Source organism: Mixophyes fleayi, chromosome 2 (genome assembly GCF_038048845.1).
Source record: "Mixophyes fleayi isolate aMixFle1 chromosome 2, aMixFle1.hap1, whole genome shotgun sequence".
Taxonomy (NCBI): Eukaryota; Metazoa; Chordata; class Amphibia; order Anura; family Limnodynastidae; genus Mixophyes; species Mixophyes fleayi.
Window position 1 is genome coordinate 165,494,702 of NC_134403.1, and position 24,409 is coordinate 165,519,110.

Here is a 24,409-nt window from a genome sequence, read left to right on the forward strand (position 1 = left end):
TCTTCTGGTACCTTCCTACTTCCCTTATAATCCTTTCTCCCGCCTTTAACTTAACCTCCTACACTCCACTAATTCCCTTTATTTTTATGATTAAAACTAGGATTTTCCATAAACACATTATGTTCCGCATCGTAGAGAGCTAATGCACGTCACGAAATGGAGGACCGCCGTGCTGACGGCGCATGTGCCGCGGGCAAATCGGACAGGTCTCCCAACTCTCGGTCCCCCCTGCAGCGAACAAGACATGCGTCGGCAACTCTCGCGTCATCAGTGTTAACTGGAGACGCGAGATCTGCCGGGGCATGCGCGGTGAGCACGGTGAGTCCCGGAGAGGTGCTGGTACTCAGTCCCGTTGAGTACCGGCTGAGAAAAGCGCTGCCCTCTTGACAGTAGTTGTGGAAAGAAACAGTGGACACTGTCCACAGGAATGTTCTTCATGACTGCAGATCGCATTTTAAAGCAAATATCCATTGTTTGTTTTCAGTGCAGACTTTCTGACGATGTGTTTTAATTAGTTTTCCTGGGCCGCTATGATGGTCTAACTGATGTATTGTGTCATTCAGGTTACAGTAATGAAAGGCAGCACTAGAAATAAAGATCACTCAACTGACGGAGAAGGGACTGGAAAACGACCAAAGAGAAAGTGCCTCCAGTGGCATCCGCTGCTTGCAAACAAAATTCTGGACTTTTCAGAAGAAGAGGAGGAGGAAGAGGATATTGATAAGGTTAGTAGTAGTGCATAGCTCCTTCATGCACGACTTGACTAAAGATCGTGCAGTGCAGGGATGTGAGAGCGTAACATACCGCCCCCATGCAGCGATGTTATAAATTAAAATCGTCTATATTTTTCTGCCTGAACAACATGACATTTGCATCCTCGTCAGATTCACACTTTTTGCCCCAAAAGTTTAAGTGCTATCAAATGACTCCTAAAGGTAAGTAGTTAGACACATTCACATTCCCTGTTAAGTGCAATAGTTATAATCTCTAAATGTATACTTTGTTACATTATATCAATGCCTGATACTTATAAGATAAAAACAATCTGTTTTTTAACTTTAAAAATCAGCCATTTAGATATACATTCTAAAATCTGACATTAGGCTACAATCTATTATTGCACAGATTTACCAAATAAATTATAACAAATAATTGCTAAACATCTCCTCCCTACCCTGAATGGCAGGGCTAGTTTCAGGTGGCTCAGTAGCCAGAGCAAGTCCTCTAAGCTCCTCCCACCCCCATTTCTGCCTCCTTGTGCCCTATGTTCATCTACACATCATTATAAAAGACGTGAGGAGTGATGGGGGAATCTTTTTGTTTTTAAATGCATAAATAATACTTTTACTGTCTTTTTTTTTTTTTTACTGCTGCTTCTTGTGATGCACCTCTTGAATGGAGAAATCCATCTCTGTAGTCATTTGCTTAAATAATACAGGGAAAAAAGCATTTCTCCCCAACTGCATCCTGAAATGCTTCATGGTATTTATATATTTTATAGTCCTTACCATTATTACCACCTAGGGTTAGTTTGACATGAGATGTATTTGGTCACAAAGTAAAACCATAATGCATTTTTTATCCTGAGATTTTTTCATTATCATCTGGGCCTGACCAGAAAGAGTAAATATCATTATTTAGATTGTAAGCTCCAAAAGGGGCATGAGCTGATGTGAATTTCGACTCAGTATATGTACAGAGCTGCATAACATGATTGGTGCTATATAAATAAACATAATAATAATATGTGAGGATTTATTTTTGTTTAAAGTGGAGTTAGCATAGAGAGTCACAGCAGTGGAGTTGGTGGCATTAGTATTGAGAATGGGAAGCAGTCACGGACATGTTCGCACTGCCATATGCCTGTACAAACATTGTCACTATTAACCTTGCATGAAGTTCTATTCCTACACTCATACTCACATTATACTTAATATAAAAGTGCACAAGGTGACATACTGTAGCACAGCCAGTGAGACACACAACATTCTGTCACAGACGATCACACAAACACTGCCATAGCACATCCCATACAAAATGAAGGCCTACCAACTTGGAACAAATGCCACTGAAAGAAAAGAATAAAAATATATATTCTGGTACAGTGGCAGAATATATACTTGAGTGGCATGGTCCATAAGAATTTACTAGTTAAAGGGTAAAGTGAATACTTGGTGTGCATGCAATGGTGAAATGATATTGTAAATAATGTTCATGAAACATAGAATTTGACAACAGAAAAAAACCTTTTGGCCCATCTTGTCTGCCTATTTTTTAACCTATGGTAACCTCAAGCCCTATTTGATTATTTATTCTTTGTAAGGATATCCATATGTCTATCCCAAGCATGTTTAAATTGCTCTACTGTATTAGCCTCTACCACCTCAGATGCGAGGCTATTACACTTATCCACTACCCTTTCTGTGAAGTGGTTTTTCCTCATATTTCCTCCGAACCTACTTCCCTTCAGTTTCAGTGCTTGTCCTCATGTTCTTATTCTTCTATTCCTTTGAAGAATGTTTCTATTTTGTACCCAAAACCATTTATATATTTGAAAGCTTCTATCATGTCCCCCTTTTTCCTTCCCTGCTCCAAACTATACATATTAAAATCTTTTAGTCTTTCCAGGTAAGTTTTGTGCTGTAGGCCATGCACAATTTTAATTGCCCTTCTTTGTACAGTCTCATGTATTTATATCCTTCTGGCGATATGGCCTACAGAATTGTACACAGTATTCTAGATGAGGCCGTACCAATGACCTATACAGTAGCATTATTACTTCTTTCTTTCTGCTTCTGATTCATCTCCCTGTGCAACCAAGCATCTGACATGTCTTTCTCATTGTTTTGTTGCATTGCTTACCTGCCTTTAAGTCAGGTGAAATAGTGACTTCTAGATCCCTTTTCTCCTCAGTAGTTTCCATTATAGTGCCATTAATACTTTGGGTTTTTGAGACCCAAGTGCATGAATTTGCATTTTTTGGCATTAAGTCGTAGTTGCCACTCTCTTGACCATTCATCTAGTCTACCTAGACCATCGATCATTTGTTTTACCCCTCCTGATGTGTTTACCCTGTTGCAAATCTCCGTGTCATCTGCAAAAAGGCATTCTTTCCCATTCAATACCATTTGCAAGGTCACCAATGAAGATATTAAAAAGCATTGGTCCAAATACAGATCCTTGGGCACTCCACTGGTAACCTTACCATCCTGTGAATGCACTCCATTTACTATAACTGTTTTATATCCTGCAACTAAGATCTTCTCCATTCATCAATTTTAGGATCCAATCCCAAGCTTTTCAGTTTACTTAACAGTGTGGAATGTGGGACAAAAGCCTTACTAAAGTCACCCAGTCAAAAATGTTAATAAGGTTTGTTTGACATGATCCCCCCACCAATAAATCCATACTGTTTTGTATCTTGTAAGTTACTGGATTTGAGATATTCTACACCTCTTTTCTTTGAGAGTATTTCAATCAATTTCCCTATTACTGATGTAAGGTTCACTGGTCTGTAGTTGTTTGCCTTTTCCTTGCTTCCACTTTTGTGCAGTGGGACTACATTCGCTCTCTTCCAGTCCTCTGGCATTACTTCTGTAGCTAGTGACTGTTTAAATAATTCTGTTAATGGTGTTACTAGCATTCTTTTAAGCTCTTTTAGTGTCCTTGGATGTATCCCATCTTGCCCAATTGATTTATCCACGTTCAGTGTTGAGAGTTCTGTTAGTACCTTCTCCTCTGTAAATGTACTTGTATCTACCTCATTTTTTATGAATATACTTGCAACTTAACTGTGGCCTCTTCACCGCTCTCTCTGTAGTGAACTCTGAGCATAAATAATTATTAAGATGAACTGCTATTTCCTTATCTCCCTCAACAAAATTCTCACTCTGTTTTTAGTCTTATTATTCCTCCTTTTGTTTTTCCCTTTTCATTTATATACCTAAACAACTTTTTGCCCCCTTTACCTACTGACTGGGCCATTTTCTCTTCAGCTTGTGCCTTTGAACATCTGATTACCTTCTTAGGGGTATATTTACTAAACTGCGGGTTTGAAACAGTAGAAATGTTGACTATAGCAACCAATCGGATTCTAATTATCATTTGTTGAGTGCATTCTACAAAATGAAAGCTCTATTCTAGCACATACACCAACAGATAATGTTTACTGCAGAGGGTGTTATCAAGTCACATCCTGGAGATAGATTGTATCTGTAACAGGATAAAGAGCCAGCAAGCAGGTGTTGTTGGGGTAATTGGAGTTCAATGCTGGGCATGTATGGGGCAGAGTGCAATATTAAGGTGGGATTGGAGAGGCTCAATAGAAGTTTGGGGTAGGAGAGCCTACCTGGAGGTGTGTATTGGAGGCTGGAGCACATAGTGACTAAAGTGTGTAGAGTATTCAACAGGAGGATAAACCACTGGAGTGAGAGGAGTACACAGTGGGCAGTTGGAGAAACTGTGAGTGTTGGACATGGCAGGATCGTAGGTGTGGAAAAATAATTTTTGTGTGGGAAAGGCATAGTAAATGAGAGAATGTTTGTGGTATAGAGTGTAATCGGTTGAGTTGGAGTATTTTATGACTGGAGAGAACGAGGATCAGAGGATCTGCTGGAGAATATAATAAGTGAGAGACAGGGTTGGTGTGCAGTGCAAGAATAGACAACTGGAGGAGCAGTTACTGGGCAGCAGGAAGGTATGTACTGCTTGGTAAAATGTGGAAAATGAGGTCTGGTCTGTGAATCACAAGAAGCTTCACTTGCATGACTATGTAATTGGTGGGTGTGTCTTGAGGGACAGTGTGTACTATGATGGGATGCAAGTATTTATTATGTCCATAACCTGCATTCTATCCATGAAAAGTTCTGGCACTGTCAGTTTAGCAGTATGATTAGTATGTTGTGATACCCCTCTTTTTAATCTGTTGCTGTATATAAATTTAATCAGACCCATGAACAGCTCTATATATTAAAATAGAGTGTCAGAACTAAACAACATAGTATTAATAAATACTGAAATACATTTTAATGTTTAGTTACGTAAAACAAAGCTAAACGGCATTGTGGTCCTTCTCTACAACTTCTGTGGAACAAGTTTGCTGAATAACTAGACTATAATACTCTAGATCTGGCATTACAAATTCTAGTTTAATGACACTCAAACCCTCTATCTTAGTAGCATCACAACACAAACATGTTTCCAGAAATACTTTTAATATTTAGTTACATTATCACATGTAGTAATTATTTTTTTTAATGCTTGAATTTTATAAATTCTACAATTGTTACCGAGTAACACTTCCTTACATCTACGCTTGTACTTGTGAGTGGTATTACACAAGAATCTCTTGGAAACCTTGTCTTGATTGTGCTAAAAGAATGTGTCCATGACATACTATCATGTGCCAGCTAGTCAGAAATAATTTCTTTGTACATTGCTGTGTCCAGCTTCACCCATTCTGCATTTAATGTGTGTGGAGGGATTATCAAAAATTCCTTTTAATAACCAGTGTGATTTAAAAAAAACAAAACAAAAAAAGCAAAAAAAAAACAGACAAGCGGGGTAGAGGATTTAAATAACTGCAATGACAGTGGATTTAAATAAATCTCTTTTAAATGAGAGTCCGGATCATAGCAAGAAACATATCTATTAGGTGCTAAAGACTCTTGAGAACTCAATTCAAATTGTAGATGTTTTGTGTGCTTTTGTCATACACTCTTTTGTGTTGAATCCGTCAATTGTGTTTAAGTGAACTGCTATTGCAGTATGTATTAAAATGTTAATAATATATGTATGGATGTGAAAACAAAGTGGAGCAACTGTTTGGTATAATGTTTTAAATTCAACAAACCTCTAATTCCCGTTTTACAAAACCCGTTTCTCTACTTTATATTTAGTCACGGTTGTCGTATCTAATTTAACAATTTAAAAGCATAGATTAGGTTAAGAGGCCAGTGTTTGACAGTCTTTAAAATGTAAAATTTGGTGCAGCCATTACCTGCTGATCATCTATGTCCACTTTGTAATTATAGGAACATGGACAGACTTGGTAAAATTCTTGCATTTCCTATACTTACATTAGAAAAATGTTTACTCCTTTTTCATATAGTTGATATACATTATATGCGTGGTAATTTAATAATAATAAAAAAAATGGAGGATCTGATGTTACAAATGTACAGATAACCTAAAACCACAAATAGTTGTGAAATGATAACATATATTTACACTTCACATTTATGGGGCATATTCAATTGTTGGCGAAAACGGCAAAAATCTCGCCGCGCGCGCACTATTACCGTTATTACGGTAATAGTGCGTGTAAATACCATTATTACGGTAGCTTTCTCGCTGGATTTCAGCTCGCAGCTCCCTGAGCCGCGAGCTGAAATCCAGCTTACTGTTACCGTAATAACAGTAATAGTTATAACACCGCGGACATTCAAACAATTGAATATGCCCCTATGTATAGTATTGAATAAGAATAACTTTTCACGTTTATTGGCAAACATTATTGATATTATCTTCTTGTTAAATATGAATAATTGCATAAGTTCATCCACATATAGAACATTTGGTAAAATATAATTAATCCTCTGTTGAAGGTCCCTCTTATTGATGCTGATGGCCTAGAACATGATGTTGATGAAGCAGAAGATAATGAATCACCTGAGCAGAGAGCTCGTCGACCGATGAATGCTTTCCTTTTATTCTGCAAACGTCATCGCTCGCTTGTACGCCAAGAGCATCCTCGTCTGGATAACCGTGGTGCAACAAAGATATTGGCGGATTGGTGGGCTTATCTGGATCCGAATGAGAAGCAGAAGTACACTGACATGGCAAAAGAGGTGTGTTGATGTTTCATACACAAATATATGTAAGCATTGTGAATCCATTTTGATCAATGGTGTTTTACTGAATTGTTGTTGTGCATTAACTAAGTCAAAACTTACAATACAATGTGGATTGACCTTAAACCACAACCAAAGTATGTCTCTGGGAGCATAGACCATGTTTTCATGTCTTTGCAATGCAAGTTAATTGTTTTGGTGTTCTGATCTGTTGAGTTATAGAATATTTGTGATACTCAATTTATATTTTTGTTGTTTGGCAATAAGGATTGCTAACATACAATTTATGGACAAAAATATTCTGTCACTTGACCATTACACCAACAGGGATTGTAATGACATTGTATTCAAATTCATATACTTTAATATGGAGTTGGTCCCCCTTTTGCAGCAATAACAACTTCCATTATTCTTGGAAGGCTTTCCACAAGATGTTGGAATGTTTCAGTGGGAATTTGTTCCCATTCATTCTGTAGAGCATTTATGAGGTCGGGCACTGATGTTGGACGAACAGGACTGGCTCGTAATCTCCGTTCCAGTTCATGGGGTAGAGATCAGGGCTCTGTGCAGGCCAGTCAAGTTCTTCCACACTTAACTCCACAAACCTTGTCTTTGTAGTCCTTGCTTTATGCACTGGGGCACAGTCATGTTGGAATAGAAAAGGGTCTTCTTCAAATTGTTGACAAAAAGTTGGAAGCATTGTCCAAAATGACTTGGTATGCTGAAGCTTTAAGATGGCCCTTCACTGGAGATAAGGGGCCTAACCCAAACCCTGAAAAACAGCCCCATACCATTATCTCTTCTCCACCAAACTTCACAGTTGGCATAGTGCAGTCAGGCAGGTAACATTCTCCCGGCATCCGCCAAACCCCGACTTGCTCATCTGACTGCCAAACAGAGAAGCGTGATTGGTCACTCCACAGAACACATTTCCTCTGCTCTTCAGTCCAGTATCGGTGTGCTTTACACCACTCCATCTGATGCTTGGCATTGGTATTGGTGATGTGAGGCTTGCATATGCATCTACTCGGCCATGGAAACCCATTCCATTAAGCTCCCACTGCACAGTTTTTGGTCTTATATTAATGCCAGTGGAAGTTCAGAACACTTCAGCTATGGAATCGGCAGAGCATTTACAACTCTTGCGCACTATGCGCCTTAGCAGTTGTTGACCCACCTCTGATGTTATGTGCTCTTCTGCTTCGTGGCTGAGTTGCTGTTCTTCCTAAACGCTTCCACTTTTTAAATTATCACTTACAGTTGACCGTAGAATATCCAGCTGGGTTGAAATTTCATGAACCGTCTTATTGCAAAGGTGGCATCCTATCACAGTACCATGCTTGAAGTCACTGAGCTCTTCAGAACGACCCATTTTGTACAACAAATGTTTGCAAATGGAGACTGCAAGGCTAGGTGGTTGATTTTATACACCTCTGGAAACGGGTCTGATTGAAATGCCTCATTTCAGTAATTAACAGGAGTGGCCAAATATGTTTACCATATAATATAGTTACAGGGTCTGGAAACAATCAAATACTTCTTGGGTTTTTTTCCCCCCCATTATACAGATCTTGAATTGCCTGGTAGTATTCTGTGACTGAATATGGGCACAAACGACCTATTTACAAAATTCATACAGTCTAGGAATGGTAGGGCAAATATTGATGGACTGGAATAATAGTTGGACGTTTGTGAGGTCATCTTTTAATTTTGCATCACATATACACATTTTCTGTGAAAGTATATGACAGTTATTCAAGATATGTTTGTGTTTGCTGAATGTGTATATATATTTTTTATATGCACATTTACAACTGCAATAGAGCGAGCTGAAAAATAAGTGTGTGAAACATGACTCTATATGAAATGAAGCTCATACATCTAACTTGTTTTGTCTTGTACATGGATCGCATTGGTGATGTAGAGCTTCTGCCAGTAGTCTATGTGGTTATCATAGGGGGGATTGAAATGTAGATAAGTAGCAAGATGGGAGGGGACTGGGAGGGCTGCATAAAACTTAGCAATGTTGACTGTAGTGCAGAAAAGTTTATATGGGATGGTAAAGTTGAAAGAAAAGTAATGAAAAGTAAAGTCTAGGAGCAGTGGATAAGAGAGCCATGGTAAGAATGGACTAGAGAGTGAGGTGCAAGGTGTATGCAGAGCTGAAGATAAAACCTTTTTGATGTTAAGGAGAATGGAGTAAAGTATGGCTATAGTATAATGGAATGGGGAACAAAACATAAGGTGGATATAGGTGGATTATCTGGGACGTGAAAATAAAGAATGAAGAATAGAGATAAGGGTAAGAAAAGGAACGGTAATAGTATTGAGATGAATAAATGAGTGTAGAGTAGGCGGGGGTGAGTCAGATATAGAGTGGATATAAGTTGGTGATAACTAAATTATACTTCTAGGATAGTGAATGAATGGAATAATCTTACTGTAAGTCCCTGGGGGCTTATTGTAGGTCAAGGGGATATATATGAGATTGTCATTTTTCTGACACATCCTTTTCTCCTGATAATGTGACACATATCCCTGTTTAACCATGCCCACTGTCTTGGGGTTATCACTGACTCAACCCCCAACTTCCCTCCCCACATCCAATGTATCGCACAACATTGCAGTGTTCCGCTTTTTCCTCTCCCTGGATTACAAAGACCGCTGTTATCGTTTCCCCACTTGGTTATTGCAATTTCCTTCTCTCCAACCTACCCTTGTCTGCCCCTTCTGCAGTCTGTCCTGTAGTTTTGCGCCCTCCATTGGCTCCCATTCAGTCCAGAATACAATTCAAGCTGGTTATCTTCACCTATAGACCCCTCTTTAATGCCTCCCCCTCCTAAATCCCTGACCTTGTCAAGAAATCTTACTCAACCAAGCTGTTTTGCCAATGACTTTTGCCTCTCCTATAATCTCCTCACACTCCCACCTGCAGGACTTATCCTGCGCTGCTCCCCACCTTTAGAACTCCCTGCCCAGCCTGACCAGTCTCGTCTCCAACATCCATTCTACTTGTTTCTGACCCCCATTGTCTCTATTTTGTCCTTGCCCTTCTAGAATGCTAGCTTTCACCTTCCTTCTCCCATCCTTGCCTCTTTGTCCGCTTTTAAATGTTTATGTTCAAAGTTTTGTCTTCTGCTATTGTTTTGTTCTCTTAATCCAGTATGTATTTGTATTATGTTCTGTTTGTGTATTGCTGATTTGTTTTCACTGCAGAATCTGTGGCGCCTCAGAAGTAAATGATGATGATGATGATTTACATAAATTATAGAGAGAAAAAAGGAAGAGGATAAGGACACACTCTAGTGTAGCAATTAAGTTGATCAATCAAATATTGTACATACCAGAATAAAAATCTTTACAAGTGTATTTGTATCCAAGGTTCTTGCTTCTAAGGATCCAAATACACATATATGAAAAAAAATATTGTAGGCAATGATGCAGCCTGCACATGTGTAAAACCTTAAAACAAGTTTATTTTAAAACACATTTAAAACCCTTACAATGGGGAATCACAACGTGTGCTTATCTGAACTCGCTGTTCAGGCAAGTATACTAACCTCCAAATGTTATATGTATATGTACATATACATGCAATGGTTGAAGAGGAAATTCAGAAGTCTTGATATGAAAAAATAAAAAATAAAAAAAAATATATATATATATATATATATATATATATATATATATATATATATATATATATATATACATACACACATATACACATACACACACACACACACACACACACACACACACACACACACACACACACATACACCTGAGCGCTATCCAGGCAGAGGAGCTAAATGAAGAGTCGCCCAGGATTGAGTATAGATCTGTATGTGACCTGACTCAAGCCAAGTCATAGCTTTTGCATATAGTGTGTGTGCAGCTTTTCTGTGCTCTCTAAGTGATGCATACTGCAAACTCCACAACTAAAAAGTGCCAGTTTCTAATTATTGCAGTAATGGGTGTTGTTTTTATTGTCTTCCATCGGCAGCCTGTGGTTCTCTAGTTGTCAATTTATTACCCTCAGAGTGTGACATAATGGGGCATATTCAATTAGCTTTCCGGTTCGCGGGATCGCGCCGGAACGGCCCGCAAAGTCAATCCACGGTACCGCAATAACGTGGATTTTCATTCGCAGCCAATAGGGTTGCGTACGAAAATCCGCGTTATTGCGGTACCGTATTACCAGCAATACTGCACATGTTTCGCAGTAACGCGCGTTACCGCGAACCGGAAAGCTAATTGAATATGCCTCAATAAGTTTAACTTGGTGGCTTTTTCTTAACTATATCACCTAAAGCTGTAGTTTGCTTAAAGCTGAAATTGTCATATAATTTACCGTACATCATAATATTGCCATAGTATGAACATAGCAAAATATGCTTGTTGCAAGTTGCCTGTCATTTCTAGACTTATTCCTGGAATCTTGTCCATGTTGACTATTTTTTTATTTACTTGATTAGTGACCAACTGCTCATTTATATTCTTGTACTATGCAAGATTTAAATCTCTAAATGTGGTTTTGTTCTGTGTATCAGACATGATCATTTAAAATGCACTTATTGGGCCTGATTCATTAAGGAAAGTTAAGTAAAAAAATTGAGTTACTGACTGTTTTTTCATGTAGCACACAAATATCAACTTTGAATTTCAGTGTACAAATAAGCTATCAAGTATTTAACTTATGTGCAAAATAGAAAACTAATTTGCACCCCTTGCATTGTAACATGGTTTTGAGACTACTTACTCAATTTTTTACTTAACTTTCCTTAATGAATCAGGCCCATTGTGTTATGGTCTTTTCACGTTGCTGGGTGTTGTACAGTACATCTTTTCTAGAGTTATAGAGTAGAAAGTGTTTTCAATTATTGGTACATTCAAGTATGGATAATGGGTTTGATCATCCTGTAATATACAGAGGTATATTTATGTGGGTGTTTAACTAATCTAGCCACTAGATGGTGCTGTGACATGCAAGTTGTATTTTGCAGGCGGAGACTTTTGTTTTTATTAAAGCTGAAACAGAAACTCGAACGGTTAGCATAGTGAAGGGCCAAGATTTGTGGACAGCATCATTGTATTTTCTGTGTACTTAAACGACGCTGTTTTCCCCAACCATTTCCTCTTTGTAAGTAACTTGAATTTAGCTGCATATAATGAAAGGGAAGTGAATATGTCAAATTAAAAAAACAAATGTGAAATTGTTATGGCTTAGTGCGGAACATGTATCTTATGCACAAATCTAATGTGCTCATACATATCTTATGCATGGTTTGATGGCAAGCCTTGCAAAGTTTCTTTGTGTGATGCAAACCAAGTCAATGAATGACTTTATCAGGGAATAAACTGTATTTGTTCCCTAAAATATCTGCAGTAGCCCTCTGGTGTCTGAAGAGATATACCGTGGAAAGCTAGGTACACTCTGATACAATTATCATGCAGATCACACGATAAATGAACGTTTGGTCAGATACTGCAAAAGTGTGTATGCACGATCATGTTTTATCTTACAAGAGCACATCACGTGTTAATTTGGTATTTATAAGCTTCCTAAAAATCATGATCAGTGTTGGAACGATGTTGGGCAAATGTAGAAGTGTGTATACACTCAGATCAGCAGTATAGGCAGATATCTGTTGAGTCACGATCTTTTCAGCAGATGATTGTGAGGTGAAGATCACAGATCTGAAGGTAAATTGTGTAGGTGTGTGCACATAAATCTACATGATCATCGGGACTTTCAGTCGTTTGTGAAATCGTTACAGAAATTGCATCTGAAGTAAAATGCAATAGTGTGACCCAGATTAATAATAGCATTTATTTCTTAGACAAGGTCAAAGCTTGTATGTTCTAAAAACAGATACATGCCTTGTGTTGAATATAAGCTGGGCTGTGTTTTAGGTGATGCATGGAAGTCTTAATATAAATGTTTAAATGATCTGTTTGTTAGTCTAGTGTTGGTGGTTATGCCTGCTTATCCTGTCCTTCAGTTGATGCTGGCCACCCTATTGTAATAGTTTGCATATAAGCAAAATGACCTAAAAATAGACTTCACAGAAGTTTCTATTCTTCAGTAGGAAATACCATCCTAGAGCATCATTTTCATGTAATATCGTTATTCCTGTGTATATCAATGCAGTGTTGTGCATGTTGTTTTTAGACTTTGTTTGTAAGCTGTTGATCATAAGTATAGTTTTCATTACGTTATTATAGTGTCTACCTATTCTGCTATTTTGTGCTATTTTTGTAACCTTCATGCACCTCATCTGTGTAATGCAAATAATGTTGAATCCTTTCTTTTTTTTTCTCTTTCAAGTACAAAGATGCATTTATGAAAGCACACCCTGGTTATAAATGGTGCCCAACAACAAATAAACCTGTGAAAGCCCCTTCTCCTACTGTAACAACCAGAAAAAAGCTTTGGGCCTTCCCTCCAGAATCCGTTAATGAAATTCCAAGCCCCAAGAAAGTGTCAAAGGGAGAAGAAATGACACTGAATTTTGGCATAGCAGGTGAGCCGATCTTGTTACCAAAATGAAACCGTTATTAAACTGCTGGCCATCTAATGGTAATATCTATAATGCGACGGTTATTCGGGGGGAATTGAATTCCCCCTATTTGAATATTGACATAGAACAATTGATTATTCTATCTAGTCTAGTGAATATTCTATTTATATAGTTTGTTGGCAAATATGTAAATAATGATTATTCATGTAAAAATGCATGTGTATAATGAGCAGAGGGCCACTCTAGGCCGGGGCAGTTAGAGCCTTTCCACAGTTCTGAGTATGATTACAGTGGGATCACAACTGGTCATTTGGCATTAGAGAGTCTACTTGTTGAGATGGAACTTTAAGGCAATAGATACGTTTTAAGTTAAACCAGAATGTTCATCCTGTTTTGAAAGTGCCTTTTACACTGAATAGCGTAGCTGTGCTGTTTGACATTTCCAGCCTCTTTCCTGGTAGCACCTCTCTAATGACAGTGGCGTTTTACAGAAAGTATAGAGAAAAGACAGGTGCATGTGGCAGATGACAAGAGGGATGAGCCTTATCATTGTTGATTGGGGCAAATGAATCAACAGGCTATTACAGCGGTTCCCAAACTGTGTGCCGCTGTGCTGTCACACGGGTGCCGCGGGCCAGCCAGAGAGTAAACGCAACAAAACAAAAATTCTCTGGCTGGCCCGCGGCACCCCTGTGGCAGAGGAGGGGGGCAGCGTGGCAGAGGAGGGGGGCAGCGTGGCAGAGGAGGGGGGCAGCATGGCAGTGGGCAGAGGAGGGGGACAGCGTGGCAGAGGGCAGAGGAGGGGGACAGCGTGAGAGGGCAGAGGGGGCAGAGTGTCTGGATGCAGAGGGGCATTTTTGCATATAACTAAATAAGTATTTCTGTCCTGACCTAAATACTTATTACATTTTTTTTGACCCAACTACCTCTAAAAAAGGACTGTTCGGTAATTATTTTGGAGGGGTGCCTTGAAATAATTATGGAGCCTCTCTAAGGGTGCCGCGAACTTCAAAAGTTTGGGAACCACTGGGCTATTATCTAAATGATATATAAACAACTTGGCAGACACTTGTTTGCTGATTTGTGACATCAGTGTGATTTTATGCGATGAACCATAGTGGTTTTCTGACATTTTTTAATTTGTAAAGTACAAATATATACATGGGAGATATAATTACCTTGAAACTATAGGTATTTGAAATGAAATAAAATGTTGTTTCTAGCCCCCAGGAATTTTTCAAATATGTTTTCTTAATTTGTGTACAATTTGGTGTCTCTTTTTTTTTTTTCAGTGCTGTATTCATATAATGACTAAAATTGTCAAGTTGATATTTACACCTATGGACGTTATCCGTGGAATAACAGGAATAAAAACAAAATACCAGTACTGAGCGAAGCAGAATTAATTAGTGTAGCTTCTATATAACTTCCAGTTACTTCTCTCAAGTCTGCAGCTGCTCATCAGAGATCAATTAACCAGAAAACGCCTGTAGAATTCTTTTTTAATTATTATTGGATATTATTTGTTTGCTCCTGGATATACATGTGTCATGAATGAAGTTCTCACATGTAAAATTGATTTTTCTGTATTTAATATTATATCACAAGGTTTTATATGTATTTCTCTACTGTACAAGAAAATTCCTTTCCTTTTTTTGTAAATACAACACAGAAGAAAAAGTAGGCAACAAAAGAGGATACAAACTTAGCATAGAAATAAGGCACCAAAGGAAGTGTTGAAAAGAAGCAAAATTATGAACTTGTTTACAGTTTTTTGTTGTTTTCTTTAACTCAAGCTGGCTAATCATAGTACAGTGTGTTGCCCAACAAGAGGTTTTCTAATTGGATCTGGCAGAAACTAAAACCGTGGGGGAAATGTACTAAAGCATGCACATAAAGTAGCATGTTTTAAAATTGCAGGGTTTCAAATCGCCATGCCGGTGTTTGCAAATGACAAATATAAAAACAATGTGATTTAAGAACATTAAACCGCCAGAATAATTGAGCAGTTTTTAGAGATGGCTCTTATAGGTGAGAAGGAAGCCTCCCATGATTGAGTTTAGAACCGAATGTAAAAAGAGGCACTCTTAGTTATGAGTGCAGTCATTACTGATTGAATATGGGTGCAAGATTAATAATGATCTAATGTTGGCAAAAATAATTTATGATTATATTAAAGGGGACAAAATTAATGTAACATATTTAGAGTGCAATATTTTGTCATTAGAAGGGCTATATTATTTTAACATTATTTCAAGAGGGCAATACTATTTCATAGATAAGGTGGCATTTAGAAATAATTTATGATGGGGACAACACTTGTGAGGAGAGCCATTTGTAGTACTTACCAAGGTGATTATGAATAATACACATTTGTGAGGCCAGGTGAGAGAACAAAGAAATCATCAATACTTCAAATGTAAGAGGTGTGAACATTTTTTTAGTTCGGAACTGTGTAATAAAAATATACAGTCATGCCCAAAAGTTTTGAGAATGACACATTTTTCACAAAGTCTGCTGCCTCAGTTTTTGTGATGGCAATTTGCATATACTCCAGAATGTCATGAAGAGTGATCAGATGAATTGCACTTAGTTTCAAAGTTCCTCTTTGCCATGACAATGAACTTTATCCCAAAAACATTTCCACTGCATTTCAGCCCTCCCACAAAAGGACCAGCTGACATCAGGTCGGTCATTCTCTCATTAACACAGGAGAGAGTGTTGACAAGGACAAGGCTAGAGATTACTCCGTCATGCTGATTGAGTTAAAATAACAGACTAGAAGCTTTAAAAGGTGGTGCTTGAAATCAGTGTTCTTCCTCTGTTAACCATGATTATCTGCAAGGAAACACGTGCAGTCATCATTGCTTTGCACAAAAAGGGCTTCACAGCCAAGGATATTGCTGCTAGTAAGATTGCACCTAAATCAACCATTTATCGGATCACCAAGAACTTAAAGAAGAGAGGTTCAATAGTTGTAAAGAAGGCTTCAGGGCCCTAAGAATGTCCAGCAAGCACCAGGGCCGTCTCCTAAAGTTGATTCAGCTGTGGTATGACGACACTACCAGTGCAGAGCTTGCTTAGGAATGGCAGCAGGCAGGTGTGAGTGCATCTGCACACACAGTGAGGCGAAGAAGCAAGTTCTCTCCAGGAAAAACATCAGGGACAGAATGATATTCTTCAAAAGGTACAGGGATTGGACTGCTGAGGACTGGCTTAAAGTAATTTTCTCTGATGCATCCCCTTTCAAATTGTTTGGGGCATCTGGAAAAACGCTTGTCCGGAGAGGGAAAGGTGAGCGCTACCATTAGTCCTGTGTCATGCTAACAGTAAAGCATCCTGAGACCATTCGTGTGTGGTGTTGCTTCTCGGCCAAGGGACTTGGCTCACTCACAATTTTGCCTAACAACACAGCCATGAATAAAGAATGGTACTAAAACATTCTCCAAGAGTAACTTCTCCCAAACCATCCAAGAACAGTTTGGTGAAGAACAATGCCTTTTCCAGCATGATGGACCACCTTGCCATATGGCAAAATTGATAACGAAGTGGCTCGGGGTTCAAAACATTGAAATTTTGGGTCCATGGCCGGGAAACTCCCCAGACCTTAATCCCATTGAGAACTTGTGGTTAATCCTCAAGACGCGGGTGGACAAACAAAAACCCACAAATTCTGACAAACTCCAAGCACTGATTAGGCAAGAATAGGCAGCCATCAGTCAATATGTGGCCCAGAAGTTGATTGACAGCATGCCAGGGCGAATTACAGAGGTCTTCACTGCAAATATTGACACTTTGCATAAACTTAATGTAATTGTCAATAAAAGCCTTTGACACTTGTGAAATGCTTGTAATTTTACTTCAGTATACCATAGCAACATCTGACAGAAAGGTCTAAAAACACTGAAGTAGCAAACTTTGTGAAAACCAATACTTGTGTCATTCTCAAAACGTTTGGCCATGACTGTATAATTATATATACTGTTTATTTTAGGAGGGTTTTTTTTGTTTTATTTTTAGAGGGTGGTTGGCACCCCATGCTTTGACCTCAACCTATGCTACCCCTGTATCCCATTCACTCCATGTACAAGATGTAGCAGTTGACACTGATGTTGCTGTCTGTAGATGTAAAGATTAGTGGAAGTCTTGACAAAAAATCATGGTGCAATTAGAACGCTGATCCCACACAATTTACATTGATTTATGGAACCACACCGCTGTTAGGGCATTTAATGCTCCAGTTTTTGCAGCTAAATTCCGGTCTATTCTGTCCAGTGCATTCACTATTCATTGGTTTGTTAGCTTTGATACCTTAATACCAGGTTTTAATCTGACACAGTTTGCCCGTTTTAGCCCTGCATAAAGTCTTTTTGTACATGCCTGAAATCAGCCACAATATGGTTTATTTGGGTCACAGGGTCTGTTGTTGAGGTTTTAGTGGCCTCCACACTTCTCTCCCATCAGGCTCAGCAGGTTGTGCTGATTCCACGTCGACAAGAATTAGTATTAGTACTGTCCCCTCTCCCCCTGGCTCTACCAAATCTTGCTGCAGTATTCTTTGGCCATAATGTTGCCATGATGGTTCTGTAAATGGAAATAAATGTGTAAGGTTTTTAGGTCACGTTTATTTCATAGACTATGGATAGGTGCACTCCCCAACTCCTCATCCTTATCTGGAGTTGTTGGGGGTTCTCTGCCTGATTCTCCTGTAGATTCAGCCTTGAGACAGTAACACTGTTATTTTATCAAGATATTTATCAATGTCCATGCGAAGTAACACACTGCATATTCCTGTACTTGGGTTTGTCAGCTTGTTTACATTGGTTTAGACACAGTTATCATGTTAATTATTTGTTTTTATTTTTTCTAAAGGCAAAAAAATATATTGTATTTATGTATAAATTCATAACTATACTGACCAGCCGGATGCTGGTCCTGTCACTGTCATAGCATTCATCCCCTCAATATGCTCTATTGACAGATAGCTCCTGCGGCCGATGCAGCTTCTCTTTCCTGTGAAAATTTCTTTCTGTGAGCCCTATTATGGCCCAACTACATTCACAGCCTCACAAATGACATCCCAAAACTGGTGTGTTGGTCTAATAGTTGTCTTTGCTGCCTGTTTTTATATTATTAGCTTATAGCAGCGTACAAAATGATTTATCAAATAATCATATCCTGCAACCAACATAAGACAAACAACATAAAAAAACACTAAACTTAGTACACTCAAATCGCACACATATAACACACACTTAACAACTCTCCCGGAAAGTCCGTGAGACTCGGGTCAGGCTCCCGCAAGAGCTGGCATCTCTCCCGCAACCTGGAACTCCCTTGTCAAAATGACGCGACTCACAGAGAATCACGTCATTTTGTGTGTGTGTGTCGTCCCGTCCCCCCCCCCCAAATTACAAAATTACAAAACGTAATTTTACTTGTGGGGGCGGGGCCAAAAATGGCGCAATTCGAGACGCCCTGCTCCCTCCCGCCCATTAGTCACACCCCTCTCCCGGACGTCGGCTACTGAAAGTAGGCAAGTATCATATAACACTGGCAGTGCAAATTATGAAAGGGGGTAAACAATAGTTATGACTCAATAAGGAGCAGGACAACTCTTATAAATCAATGTAGAAATACCTCAAATACTGCAAGCTACCATAACTATACTCTTCCCTCTTAATACCTGTCTCCTCAAAGCCCTTTAAAGATAATAAGGAAGTGCTAAGCTTTTTATAGATGATCTGAGCTCACAATCCCATGTTTTGAGAACCAATAGAAAACTGCACAAGTGAAAGGCGTTTTTTAAATACACAAGTGTTTGAAACTGAAATCCGTTAGCTTGATGTAAACCTTGTGTGGTTTAAGTCTTCAACTCCAAACCTCTAATTAGTAAATCATGCTGTTTGGAGCAATGCGATATGTGATGGTTTTAAAATCAATCACTAAACTGCTTAATAGTAAAATTCCAGCCATCTCTACTTATGATTACCAGTGGACTGTCAGTGGCAAGTCATAGATTAATCTATAGTTATATTTCAGCCTTTTCTTTTAGGCCATATTAAATTATCTTGTAGTTTAGGTTTAGTGTTCCTGCAATAAGATGCATTAAAGCTTTCCAAACTATACATTTAATTTGTTCGCTTTGGGCAGAGCCTATAATGGAAAATAGTAAATTCAATGTGTGCCAGAGTCTGTAAACGTTACACTGCATCAATTGCTACCAGCTGAAGCAAAGATTTTGTTCCTTTAATGTCTACTGACAGAGCTTGCAATGCATACTGCACTCACTTTTAGTGGATTCTTGACAATAATGCAAGAAGTGAACACAAGATTAAGGAATAAACAGAGACGCTTTGTTATTGTTTGAAAGGGCATATCATTCTGCATTGTCTCTCTGCATTTTGTTTTCCATCAGCGAAATGTACTTGTGCTCGATGAACCTTTGTGCCAATAGATATATCGACTTTCATTTGGAAGCTGCCATCTTCTTTGTCGCATGGAAGGAAATACACCAGTGACGAATCACTACTACAATATGTTTTATATTAAAACTAGTATTTTTACATACTCCCACCGACTCCACTTGTTTTTCCATGTTTTAGTCATAAAAACGGTCATAATTACTAAGATACAACGGACCGCTTTTATTAATTGTATGTAGCAGATTCCTTGCCACAACCTTATTCTCTTTTTACGAATGCCATACTTATGCCCCTGAGTTTGAATAGGAAAGGACTGGGTGAAATTGTAGCCCTAGGCTGAAACATATTCAAGTTCTTCCCAAAAAGATATATAGTTGGGTCCATAAATATTGGGACATTTGACACAATTCTCATATTTTGGGCTCTATACACCGCCACAATGGATTTGAATGAAACAAACAAGATGTGCTTTAACTGCAGACTTTCAGCTTTAATTTGAGGGAATTTGCATCCAAATCAGGTGAACGGTATAGAAATTACAACAGTTTCTATATGTGCCTCCCACTTTTTAAGGAACCAAAAGTAATGGCACAAACTAAACAAACCTACATCAAACTTTCACTTTTTAATACTTTGTTGCAAATCCTTTGCAGTCAATTACAGCCTGAAGTCTGGAACGCATAGACATTACCAGACGCTGGGTTTCATCCCTGGTGATGCTCTGCCAGGCCTCTACTGCAAATGTCTTCAGTTCCTGCTTGTTCTTGGGGCATTTTCCCTTCAGTTTTGTCTTCATCAAGTGAAATGCATGCTCAATCGGATTCAGGTCAGGTGATTGACTTGGCCATTGCATAACATTCCACTTGTTAGCCTTAAAAAGCTCTTTGGTTGCTTTTGCAGTATGCTTTGGGTCATTGTCCATCTGCACTGTGAAGCGCCGTCCAATGAGTTCTGAAGCATTTGACTGAATATAAGCAGATAATATTGCCGAAAACACTTCAGAATTCATCCTGCTGCTTTTCTCAGCAGTCACATCATCAATAAATACAAGGGAACCAGTTCCATTGGCAGCCATACATGCCCACCCCATGACACTACCACCACCATGCTTCACTGATGAGGTGGTATGTTTTGGATCATGAGCAGTTCCTTTCCTTTTCCATACTCTTCTCTTCCCATCACTCTAGTACAAGTTGATCTTTGTCTCATCTGTCCATAGGATGTTGTTCAGAACTGTAATGACTTTTTTAGATGTTGTTTGCCAAACTCTAATCTGGTCTTCCTGTTTTTGTGGCTCACAAATGGTTTACATCTTGTGGTGAACCCTCTATATTCACTCTTGTGAAGTCTTCTCTTGATTGTTGACTGACACATATACACCTACCTCCTGGAGAGGGTTCTTGATTTGGCCTACTGTTGTGAAGGAGTTTTTCTTCACCAGGAAAAAAAATTCTTCTGTCATCCACCACAGTTGTTTTCCGTGGTCTTCCGGGTCTTTTGGTGTTGCTGAGCTCTCCGCTGCGTTCTTTCTTTTTAAGAATGTTCCAAACAGTTTATTTGGCCACACCTAATGTTTTTGCTAACTCTCTGATGGGTTTGTTTTGATTTTTCAGCCTAATGATGGCTTGCTTTACTGATGGTGACAGCTCTTTGGATCTCATATTGAGATTCGACAGCAACAGATTCCAAATGCAAATGTCACACCTAGAATCAACTCCAGACCTTTTACCTGCCTAAGTGATGATGAAATAACGAGGGAATAGCCCACACATGTCCATGAAATAGCTTTGGAGTCGATTGTCTCATTATTTTTTGGTCCATTAGAAAGTGGGAGGCACATATAGAAACCGTTGTAATACCTACACTGTTCACCTGATTTGGATGTAAATACCTTCAAATTAAAGCTGAAAGTCTGCAGTTAAAGCACATCTTGTTTGTTTCATTTCAAATCCATTGTGGTGGTGGTGTATAGAGCCCAAAATATGAGAATTGTGTCGATGTCCCAATATTTATGGACCTGACTGGATACCCACTTTTATAACTTTGTGAAATTATTAACAGTAATATTATTGCATGTCAAGAATTTTAGTTGAATAAAGCGTTGTTTTGATGTATATTGTTTTGCATCATCCAGGTAATCACATTTTATGGCAGCTTTGAGCCCATATCACCTTCTCAATCTCTAAGCCAAAAAAAAACTAGTCTATTAGTAAGACCTGTCAATTAAATTGTGGACAAGGACAAATTAGGATAATGTTTAGTCTGTAAGGTTTATGTAAATAATTATATGTTGCAGCATATAAAACAAAGTTTGTAAGATTTATTGAATTTAAACACTACGTGTTGTCCTTAATAAAAATTATATGTGGAAGAAACCATCTGTCTACATCGGAGACCCGATAAGGTCTCTTTTTAGAACTGTAATTGTGTTTGTGTATGTGTGACTCCTCACAGATTAAGGGGTATATTTATGAAACGGCGGGTTTGAAAAAGTGGAAAAGTTGGCTATAGCAACCAATCAGATTCTAGCTTTCATTTTGTAGAATATACTAAATAAATGAAAACTAGAATCTGATTGGTTGCTATAGACAACATCTCCAGTTTTTCAAACCACACTTTAGTAAATATACCCCTAAGAGTAACAAATGGGTCGAGTGATCAGCGCATCTCTAAATATAGTTGATATATATGCTGCCACTAAGGAAAATGTGAGAGGTGAATTCCAGAAAGCCTCCCAAGAACAAATGGTAATAATAATATTGGAATTCCCAAGGTGCAAATATAAACTGATGAATACGTGAAATTAGGATTGTTGTTTAATACAATATTTTAAAATAAAACATAAACCAAATGCAGCATAAGGGTAAATTATAATTATAATAATAATACTATAAAGCGACTACCATTAAGAAAAAGTTCAGAGGTATATGTTGCTAAATGACACTGACACCCCAGGAATAAAACACTTTTCATTTTCATGTTTTATAAGGAGTTTCGTTTTTAAAAGTCAACAAGCTCTTGAACACTCTTATTTACAATACCATGAAAATGGCTATATTATGAATCTGTGATTATAAGTACACTGTTATCCCTATTTTCCCTTCTAACTGAGACACGAGAGATAAAGTTATATATGATTATTCTATTAGAGGAGTGCAGTGATACAGTTTGTAATTCAATCGCATTTCTCACATGTACTTTGTCTCTTTACTATGTTACACTTTCAGTTATAGTTACATGAAAGTGAAAGAATTGATGTAAGAAGTTTGATAATAGGAAGGATAGAACAATGACATGAATGTTATGTGAGAAACTAATAGAAATAATATGTTTTTTTGAAATATATTTAAGGAGAAGGATGCAATGTTTTTCCTTTCACATATCTTTTAATATTTTGCTGTGGGTTGATTTAGTGAATATTTTTTGATATCCTAGAACTTAATACAATGTAATAAGGTTAATATTTTTTAAATTGTAAAGAAACTTCCTCTATATAAGAGATATAACTCGGAGAGTGCCTCATTGTGAAAACGTCTGTCTTTTTATAGTATAGGCGGTTTGCACAAATGCAGGGAGATTCACATTTCTTAGACCTAGTTGTGATAGACAAGATAGCGCAAACTGTTTCTTGTTTGATCAATGTGCCTATCGGAACTGACACAAATTATTTTACCGCTGATTCTATCCAAAAGGTTTGGCCTGAGGACTTCTTTCTATAGCCATGCAGTTTGTATGGAATCTGTATAAAGTATAATAAAAAATTACATTAGCAGTGTTTTATCTCCCCCCAAATTTTTCAACAAACCACTGCACTAGAGAGTCTAAGGGGTATATTTTTACTAAACTGCGGGTTTGAAAAAGTGGAGATGTTGCCTATAGCAACCAATCAGATTCTAGCTGTCATTTTGTAGAATGTACTAAATAAATAATAACTAGAATCTGATTGGTCTCCACTTTTTCAAACATGCAGTTTAGTAAATATACCCCAGCACTGGCGTCCACTAAAATGGAGACCACAAGCATGGGATCCCGATGGCATAGTGGACACCAGCCCCTGACTGACTAGTGCAGGGCTGGTGCCTCTTTTGCGAGATGGACTGTAGAAAATCATTATGAGGGGGAGGCATACACTGCCTGAGTTTTTATATGTTTAATAGCAGACAATATTAAACCAACTGTTTAAATACTTCAGTGACATTACGGTGCAAAAAGTGTAGAAAAACTATAAACCATTTATCATCACTCTGGTATTTAAATATTAATATTTAACTTTTCCTTAATTTCTTATCTTGACGTTTTTTTTATTCACAAGATCCGACACAAATGGGAGGACTTAGTATGCTGCTTCTTGCTGGTGAACATGCCTTGACTGCGCACAGGGATCAAGCTATGTCTGCACAAGTAGAAAATCCGGTGACCGAGGTTAGTATTCACTGTTAATTACAGCATTTATGGTATACAAGTAAATTAAACAGATGGTATGCTGCATTTGGATGTATACATAGGTTTTCCTCAGTATATCTGTTGAATTTCAAAATATTGACGTTTAAATATTTTAATTTACGAATACATTGCTGGACAGCAACAGCAGGAGCCAAAGTGTTTGAGA

General features: G+C 38.2%; 1 protein-coding gene across 3 annotated transcripts in view; it reads left to right on the top strand.

Moving 5' to 3' along the window:
* Positions 1-244: 244 nt before the first annotated feature.
* The window catches only part of BBX (BBX high mobility group box domain containing), a 50,765-nt gene continuing 26,600 nt past the window's right edge, over positions 245-24,409 (top strand). For 2 of the 3 annotated variants that reach the window (XM_075194908.1, XM_075194910.1), the window contains exons 1-4: positions 332-725; positions 6,606-6,848; positions 13,183-13,378; positions 24,113-24,222. In XM_075194908.1, coding sequence (XP_075051009.1) covers positions 546-725; positions 6,606-6,848; positions 13,183-13,378; positions 24,113-24,222 — 729 coding nt within the window. In that variant the 5' untranslated portion in view covers positions 332-545. The other variant, XM_075194909.1, reaches the window with a different exon arrangement.